General features: G+C 36.6%; 1 protein-coding gene across 1 annotated transcript; it reads left to right on the top strand.

The window, feature by feature from the left end:
• The first annotated feature begins 9553 nt into the window (after positions 1-9553).
• LOC111919783 (uncharacterized) lies at positions 9554-10189 on the top strand. Its single transcript, XM_023915375.2, has one exon. It carries the CDS (start codon positions 9554-9556, stop codon positions 10187-10189), a length of 636 nt encoding a protein of 211 aa, XP_023771143.1.

Below are 10189 nucleotides of genomic sequence, written 5' to 3'. Positions count from 1 at the left end.
GAAATTAAAACCCCTTAATAAGGTGTATGAATCTTTCAAGATTTTATAAACAAAGAATACCACCCTTGCTGCATTTGGTTTTTGTTAATTGTAATGTTCTCATTTTTATTTATGATATTGTACTCTAAAGTGGCATATAGGAAGGTGTTTGTAGGATTGAGGCATTAGATAAACTATTTGATAGTCATGATGTAAAGTCTCCACTTATTGAGGAAAAGTTGAAAGTGTTGCATGTGAAGAAAGAAATTACTGCTTAAAACCTCAAACTAAAGCAATAAAAACTTCAATGTGTTCTTCATCTACATTTTCCTTAGGCGAGCCTGCACTCTAGATGCATTCCAGAAATGGTTATTCTACACATTCATATTGAACCGCTTTCCGGCTGTTGGAGCAATAGTCAAATTCTTCCAATTTGATAATTTGTGAAACTATAAGTTTCAATATGGATTTTGTTGAATTCATTTTGAAACTTTGTTTTATTGATTGTTTTAGATCTAACTGTTGGTTGTTTGAACTTATCAACTTTCATTCATTTTTTTTCTTGGTAACATCTACACTTACATGTCGAATTCTCATGTCGATTTTATGCAAATAATCGTGATTCATAAGTTTTTGAGCGTAAATAATACCCGTTTAAATAATAAACAAAACAATTATCAATTTCTTTTTAAAAGTTCCTGTTTATTCAATATCCCATTTTTAGGAATTCATTCTCCAAGTATAATGCTATAATCGGGAATTGATAATCTTTTAGTTTAATTTTCTAAATAACGTGTGGTTGTCTATGTGTGTGTATTTGTTTATGTATGTTTTTGTGAATCGTTATATTTTCGATAGTCATGAAATATTTTTTTATTGGACAAACAAAATTATGTTTCCATTTCTATAATATATGTTATTTCACATTTTGACTTTATCAACCGTGGTTTTCCACGGGTTTTAACCTAGTATATATATATATATATATATATATATATATATATATATATATATATATATATATATATATATATATATAGAGAGAGAGAGAGAGAGAGAGAGAGAGAGAGAGAAATAGATAAATAAAACACAAAAATTATATGTATATAAACTTTGGCTTCTGGATATTTTTTAGACTAAACTTTAATTGGTCTCAGGTCCTTATCTGACTAGTCTTTCTTAAGTGTCGAAACGGTCTGATCTCTTTTGGAGTCGGTCTCGAACTGTCCGAAATTTTTTGGACCGGTCTAAGCCTGGTTTTTCGGTATGTTCTCATTTTAGATCAAGTCGGTATCGGTCTTTTTTCAGGTCCAATCCAGAACCATTTTTAACTCATGTCTATGTGCTTCAACAATATATAAATGGTCGCCATAGACAAATCATCGTGTTCCCTGAAATCACATAAAATATTAAGCTTTATAAGGACAAACATTTTTAGATATTACAAAAGTTGCATAAAAAATGATTTCCTTGGGTATTATATATAAAAAAAATAGACAATCTTCAAGCAAAGATAAACAACTGGATCGGGACAGAGACACAAACCTTCCAACATTAAAAGTAATATTGGACTGGTCTTGGGATGGGGTTTTCTCGAACTCTACTCAACCTTTCGGCTTTTGTGGATGAGATTTGGCCCGGTATTTATGGACCGATTGTATCGAAATTTTATCAAGATTTTGTATTTTATAAGTCATCGACGCTTTTGATATAAATGGAAATATACGTAAAAAGTTATTATTATTTTTTTGAGAAAATGAACTTAATAGCTAAAAAAATTATAGTTTTTCTACAAAAATAGCCAAAAATTCGAAAAATAATCAAAATATCCATGGTTTTCACACACAGTCTTAACATTTTCGCAGGTGGTGACGTGTGGAAATCTTATTTTTCTATCAACTTCAAACTTTCGTAACTATTCATTTTTTATCAACTTCAAACTTTTATAACTATCTCATATAAACTCCGTTTGAGTTGTTTTTTAGAGCGAACGGTATGGGTCAAACGAGAAACAACGCAGCTGATGTGGCAGTTGGCGACGGCTGCATAACGGGGGGAACACCCCCCCCTGCTCGTTGCAACTCGTCGAGGGTGATTCTCGTTGGCGTGGTGTCGGGAAGAAACGGAAGAATTGTGACCGTTTGAGTTTTAATTTGCAACGGTTTGAAAAAAAATATAATTATTACAAAAAACAATTTATCCTATAAATACCTCTCATTTTATTAAAAATTTCACACACTTTCTCTTCTCCTCTCTACATACTTTCAATTATCTTCAAAAAAAAATATGGGTCCTTTGGGCTCGTCCGATGATTCAGATGACGATATTTTCTTTAGGATGATGTATCATTATTACACTACCGACCTGCTACAACCAGACCCAGCCCTACTACTAACAAGACATGCGATGTTAAACAAAAATCGCGAGGAATGACACGGACATCTATATCGCGATTACTTTGGGGATAATTGTTTATACGGGGCGAAAGACTTCAAAAGAAGATTTCGTTTGAGTAGGGATGTGTTTTTACGAATCGCCAACGCCTTGGAAAGTCGGTATCGTTTGTTTACTATATTTTTATACAAAATAAATAAAAATGTACTACATGTTTCTTTAATTTTACAACATATGCAATATATTTTTAAACTGTAGTTATTTTATGTTTAGGTACGAATTTTTTCAATTAAGATATGATGCTAGATGTAGATGGGGGTTTAGAACGTTTCAGAAATGTGTTGTGGCCATTCGTTTAATGCCTATGGGGGAAGTCACTCGACACCATGAACGACTATATGAGAATGTCCGAAAGAACCGCAAGAGAGAGTTTGTATACATTGTCAAGGGGTGTTTGATAGTTTGTTTTGTTTACTTCTTTTCATAGTTTATTTTAGCATATTTCATTCATAATTTAGATAATTTCCATGCATATTTTCCTTTTTGTTGTTTTATGACTATTTCGGGTACTTTCGAACCTTGTGAGCATGATTGCAGGTTTTCGGGTCTAGCAGGAGCGGGAGTGTTCGGGACGTATGGGAAGCGATGAGATTTGGTAGACAAAAAGGATGTTAGGCTTGGTGATTGTGGAGATGATGCATGGAGCGAGCTTGATGATTATTTGAAGGCTTGGAGAGAAATAAACTTTAAATTTGCAAGATGCGGGAGTTTATTCAAGCGTGCGTAGATTGTTAATTGGGTGAATGCACGAGCTTTGGAGGATTTGGAGAGGTCAAATTGGGCTTAAAATGAAGAAAAACTTGAAGAAAATGGGCTAGAAGGTGATTGGATTCGATCTGGGCTAGTGGGATATGCTTTGGAGGCCCAAAATCTCAAAGAAGCCCATGTCAGGCACCACCCGTGCAACCCACCCGCGCAACAGCACGCGGGTCGCGCAAGGCTCTGCAGGGGTAATTTCGGAAATCCATTTGGAAGGCTATTTGAGGAAGGTTGGTGCCCATCTTTTGGATACTCTTAGACATCCGATTTTTGGAGATTCTCTCTGGAGTTTTGAAGACTTTGGAAGGCCAAGAACACTTGAAGAACATCATCTTTTTACCTCTTGATTCTTGCTTAATGTTTGGTACAATCTTCTCTAACTTTGTTTCTTTGAGTTTAGTCATGCTTGGCTAAACTAATCTTGGTTGAATTTTGGTTAATCCTTTGAACTTTTGTTGAATGTTGAAGAATCCATGAACATGTTCTTGAATCTTTATGGGAATGTTTTGTGTTTTAACATCTTATCATTACTTGTATGTTTTAGTTCATGAGTTTAAATGTGTTTGTGGTGATTAGTTGGCTAATTTCTTGATTAAGTAAAGGATCCTCAAATTAGCAAGCAACAAATGATTTTTGTGTTGTTTTTGCTTCACACAATCATAAAAACATTTCCTCCAACATGGTGGTGAAAGCATTTGACCCCTCTTGGATTTGGTGACTTTTTGGTTCTTAATGCTAGTTGACTTTCACTAATTACATGCTATTTGGAATTAGTGACTTTGACTAAGGAAATTGTTATGAGCTTCTCTAGCCATTTCAACAATTAAGAAAAGTCTAGGTAATCTCAAGCTCCTTGGATTACTATAGTCAAATTAAGGATTTAAATCAAAGTATTGCACCATTGGATTCTAATGATATGTTCATCAAAAGTCAAAGTGAGGAAACTTTAAGTCAACCTTCTCTCCCTTATTGATTTTACATCAAACTCTTATTTTTGTTGCATTTGTCTATTTAAATCATAGTTAATTCTAGTTTGTTTCAAGTATTTCAAAACACCAAAACCCCCCCCCCCCCCCCATTTTATTTTTCTTGTCATTTTACAAGTATTTTTACAAAGAGATTTTTTATAGAGTTATAAATTGAACCAATCTCCATGGATTCGATCCCTTTACCACTATACACTATTTTAGTGTGTAATATTTAGGGTTATTATTTGTGTTGGCCTCGACAACCACCAAATTTTTTGGCGCCGTTGCCGGGGATTGGTTTATTTTTAATCAATTTGTTTCTCTACGCCTAGATCTCATTGTGCAGGTACTCAAATTTAAAATCCCGAAATTAAAAAAAAAAAAGAAGTATGGTTCGGAAATGAACACTCCTTGCACCGAAGACCAACTTTCTGAGCTAGCTCAGTTAGTTATGATGATTGAAAGTAACCAAAGTGTGCAACCCACACCTCTTCTTTATGATTTTTGCGCCCAAAATGGACATCATTCCGACATGTGTCCATATTTACAAGGAGAATGGGAAGAAGTGCAAGATAAGGGAAGCTACTACCGGTCAAACCAATGGAGTTATGATCAGCCTCAACATGATCAATGGTGGGACAACAACCAAGTTTGGGAAAATAACCATTACCAAAACCCATACCAAACATGGGGAAATAACCAATACCAACCAACTCCACTGTTCCAAGAACCCTATCCTTACCCTCCTCAACAAACTGAAACGCCAAGCATGTCTTTAGAGGACATTGTGAAAAGCATTACCACTTCTACCCAAATTTTCCAGGAAACAACTCAAGCTAGCCTCAAAAGCTTAGAGCAACAAATAACACAAATTGCTCAATCATTAAGTCTAGTGGAAGCTCAACACAAATTACCATCTGAAGAGAGCCCATGTCATAACGCATGTTGCATTCCTTTGAAAGATGAGAAAACTTTTGATGACCCAAGAGTGTTATATGAAGAAGAGGAAGAAGAAGTAGAAGTGGAAGAAGTTGTCAAAGAGGAAGAAGAAATTAAGAATGTTGTCAATGAAACTGTAAAGGAAGTAATAGGGGTTAACGAAAGAAAGGTTGAGCCATCCACTACCATTGAGAAACTAACTCTAGTGGTAGAACAACCACAAGATTCGGAAACGATAAATCTGTCGGACCCTTCAAAGGATACCTATCTCGAGAAAGAAGACACCCAACCGGTCACCTACTCAACCACCATGTCAAAGAGGGAAGAGTTGGTCACCTTGCGGAACAAGTACAAGAGAGAATATGGTTGGATGATTGCTATTATCAAAGGTCTAAGTCCGGTATGGTTCTCTCGTAAAAAGAAAGTCAAATACAAGAAAAAAATCCCAATGGAGGTGTGGAAATTAAAAAATACAGACACGGGGCAAATTTGCAAGGTTAATGAACATCGATTGAATCCATTCAATGAAGGTTTTGATTCAAATGTCCAAGATGTCATCCATTTGGATGCCCCAAAGTGATAAAGTGAAGTTTGGAGGCGTCTCGCCAAAGACGTTAAAGAAGGGCATTTTTGGAAAGCATTGTGCTTTCGTGTTTTTAAAATTGAAGAAAGAAGTTTGAAGATGTTTTTGGGATCCTCAAGGAGTTGTTTTTGAAGAAATCAAGAGTTTCTAGGTGTTTGGGGCCTTTCAAAGCAAGAACGGGTGAAAAACGAAAAAAAAATGAAGAAAAAATGAAGATCAGGATCAGGAGGTTGGGCGACCCGCGTGCTGCTGTGCGGGTTGGGTGCGCGGCCAGGTGTGATGAAGCGACATTGGCCCAAGACTTAACTGCAAGGTCTGCGCGACCCGCGTGCTACATTGCGCGACCCGCGCACTGTGCTGGGCAATTTGGGCTATTTTTTGCTATTATTTGACCAGGTGTTGACCAAACGTTTTAATGAGTTGACCTTTTGACTTTTCTTGACCAACATTGGCCGAAATTGACCCTTTTTGACCCATAGATTAAAATGTTCAGCTTCCCTTCTTCTTCATTTAACCATCTTGACCTCCCACTCCATTCCTCTCAAGAATATAAACCTTCCAGCACCCAACTCGCCGGAAAATTCAAGATTGTCGGAGTTCTACCAGTCGTAATTTCACGATACCACCGCCACAGACATCTTCCGTCATCCAATCCTCCAATTTAGGTAATTTTTGCCCTTACATTAAGCATTGAGGACAATGTTTGTTCTTAAGCTTGGGGTGGGGTATTTCCTTTTACTTTTTTCATGCATTTTTTAATTAGGTTGCACAACATTTTAGTTTTATGCTATTTTGCATTCAATTTTTTTATAAAATTCAAAAAAGATTTTATTTTCTTCTTTTCCACTTTTTATTTTTGCATAATATTTAGCTTAGGGCATTAACATTCATGCATTTTTGTTGTCTATTTATTCTCACCTCCTTGGATGCCATGGAACAGGTTCATAGTTATTTTATCATTATTGGTCCAGGATCTTGTTGCTATCTCACCCATCGAACCGAGACCACTAGCTGTAGTTTGGGATTTCATACTTGGGATCAGATGCTGGTAGCTTAAAGGGGTAAGTGATCATGGCTAGGTAGTTTTCATGAAGAATTATGCATACAATATTAATGACTTTTGGATATACTATAGCAATGGATGTCTTAGCCTTGCGGTCACTATCGCCGAGAGGATCACACTTGATCATGTTTGAACCGTTAGGATGAAGCACTAGTGCTTGTCCTCGAGTAGAATCCATATCCAGTCTCTTTACATCACCATATCTTTCTGCGATATTCTTAGGATTTTAAAGAAGTCTTTTAGTACACATGTGGACATTTTCATTACTTTTGAAAAAAAAATCACAAGTTTGAAAAGGAGCTTACATTACATCTTTATGCTCCACACATGGTCATTTTCCTGCTGAGACCATTCGGATTATATTACTACCCTTTCGGTTCCACTTACACACTTTAAGAACCAAATTTTGAGTCAAAGGGTTTTCTTGTTAAAAATTCCGATTGTTAGTATATTACCTTCAAGTATGTGTTATCATATTGATACCTCCAAAAAAATAGGAAAAAATACAAAAAAAAAAATCCAAGCGGCGATTATCTTTGATGGGCGACCGGTTCAATTATTGAACAAATTTTCCAATATTTTGGTCACCCGACGTTTGATATTCATTTATATAGGTTTGTTTTATTGTATATAGATCGAGTTGTTTTTTGCAAATTGGTGATGTTAGGAAGATTGTCGAGTCAGATACTATGGGAGGTTTGGGCCAACACTAAGTGAACCGATTCCTACAACGGTGCCCGAGCGATTAAACCCAATTACACATGAGAGAAATCAACAGACATGAGATCATAGTGTACATTTAAAGAAGAGCTCCACCCGAGTCCATCCAACTGCTTTCTCCCTACTACAAATGTTCTTTATTGTATGCATGTTCCATTGAGGCTGCGACTGCTCATCCCTCCTTACTCACCTAAAGGAGTTGTCCTGGCTGTGGTTTATGGTCTCATTGTCATCGGATGAGAAAGTTGTGAGATAATAGCAAGATTAATTCTGACCATGTTGACTAACGGTGATCAGGTTCCGCGGTTCTATTCATTCTTTTTATTTTTCTTAGGATAGTTCATCCCGAGTTCATTTTACTCGTCTTACTTGAGGACAAGTAAGGTTTAAGCTTGGGGTGATTTGATAGTTTGTTTTGTTTACTTATTTTCATAGTTTATTTTAGCATATTTCATTCATAATTTAGATAATTTCCATGCATATTTTCCTTTTTGTTGTTTTATGACTATTTCGGGTACTTTCGAACCTTGTGAGCATGATTGCAGGTTTTCGGGTCTAGCGGAGCGGGAGTGTTCGTGACGTATGGGAAGCGATGAGATTTGGTAGACAAAAAGGATGTTAGGCTTGGTGATTGTGGAGATGATGCATGGAGCGAGCTTGATGATTATTTGAAGGCTTGGAGAGAAATAAACTTTGAATTTGCAAGATGCGGGAGTTTATTCAAGCGTGCGTAGATTGTTAATTGGGTGAATGCACGAGCTTTGGAGGATTTGGAGAGGTCAAATTGGGCTTAAAATGAAGAAAAACTTGAAGAAAATGGGCTAGAAGGTGATTGGATTCGATCTGGGCTAGTGGGATATGCTTTGGAGGCCCAAAATCTCAAAGAAGCCCATGTCAGGCACCACCCGCGCAGCAGCACGCGGGTCGCGCAAGGCTCTGCAGGGGTAATTTCGGAAATCCATTTGGAAGGCTATTTGAGGAAGGTTGGTGCCCATCTTTTGGAGACTCTTAGACATCCGGTTTTTGGAGATTCTCTCTGGAGTTTTGAAGACTTTGGAAGGCCAAGAACACTTGAAGAACATCATCTTTTTACCTCTTGATTCTTGCTTAATGTTTGGTACAATCTTCTCTAACTTTGTTTCTTTGAGTTTAGTCATGCTTGGCTAAACTAATCTTGGTTGACTTTTGGTTAATCCTTTGAACTTTTGTTGAATGTTGAAGAATCCATGAATATGTTCTTGAATCTTTATGGGAATGTTTTGTGTTTTAACATCTTATCATTACTTGTATGTTTTAGTTCATGAGTTTAAATGTGTTTGTGGTGATTAGTTGGCTAATTTCTTGATTAAGTAAAGGATCCTCAAATTAGCAAGCAACAAATGATTTTTGTGTTGTTTTTGCTTCACACAATCATAAAAACATTTCCTCCAACATGGTGGTGAAAGCATTTGACCCCTCTTGGATTTGGTGACTTTTTGGTTCTTAATGCTAGTTGACTTTCACTAATTACATGCTATTTGGAATTAGTGACTTTGACTAAGGAAATTGTTATGAGCTTCTCTAGCCATTTCAACAATTAAGAAAAGTCTAGGTAATCTCAAGCTCCTTGGATTACTATAGCCAAATTAAGGATTTAAATCAAAGTATTGCACCATTGGATTCTAATGATATGTTCATCAAAAGTCAAAGTGAGGAAACTTTAAGTCAACCTTCTCTCCCTTATTGATTTTACATCAAACTCTTATTTTTGTTGCATTTGTCTATTTAAATCATAGTTAATTCTAGTTTGTTTCAAGTATTTCAAAACACCAAACCCCCCCCCCCCCCATTTTATTTTTATTGTCATTTTACAAGTATTTTTACAAAGAGATTTTTCATAGAGTTATAAATTGAACCAATCTCCGTGGATTCGATCCCTTTACCACTATATACTATTTTAGTGTGTAATATTTAGGGTTATTATTTGTGTTGGCCTCAACAACCACCAGTGTTGTTGAAACTTTTAGAGACGTGTATTTGCGGAAACCTTCATTGCATGATTTGCAAGAATTGTATGCGGCGCATGAAGAACGCCATGGGTTTCCCGGAATGATCGGAAGCATTGATTGCACACACTGGAAATGGAAAAATTGTCCGGTAGCATGGAAAGGGCAATACGCAAGTGGTTATCACGGATCACCTTCATTGGTGTTAGAGGTTGTCGTTTCTCAAGATTTATGGATTTGGCATGCATTTTTTGGGGTTGCGGGTTCCAACAACGATGTCAACGTTTTTGATCAGTCGCCAATATTCGACGATCTTTTGAATGGAAAAGCCCCGGATGCTCCTTTCACAGTGAATGGAAACAAATACAAATATGGGTATTACCTTACAGATGGAATATATCCTCAGTATTCCACATTCGTGAAGGCATTCCGCCACCTAGTTGAAGAACGAGACAAATTTTTTAAGAGAAGACAAGAAGGAGCACGTAAGGATGTGGAACGTGCTTTTGGAGTGCTGAAGGTGAAGTGGCATATAGTCGAACATGCAGCACGACCATTGGATTTAGAAACTTTAAGATATATCATGTATGCATGTATCATAATGCATAACATGGTAGTAGAAGATAAGGGGCGAAATATTGCACACTATATCCCAACGGAGCCCAGACACATTCAGTTTCAACCAGGAACAGCAGATTATTTGCATCGCGTTGTTGACGGATTTTATCTTCTATGGTAA

Source organism: Lactuca sativa, chromosome 8, assembly GCF_002870075.4.
Source record: "Lactuca sativa cultivar Salinas chromosome 8, Lsat_Salinas_v11, whole genome shotgun sequence".
NCBI lineage: Eukaryota > Viridiplantae > Streptophyta > Magnoliopsida > Asterales > Asteraceae > Lactuca > Lactuca sativa.
Note: the sequence above shows the minus strand (reverse complement) of the source record. Positions and strands in the feature narration are given on the sequence as shown.

Coding starts and splice junctions, on each gene's coding strand:
- LOC111919783 (XM_023915375.2), top strand. CDS start 9,554: ATGATCGGAAGCATTGATTGCACACACTGGAAATGGAAAAATTGTCCG.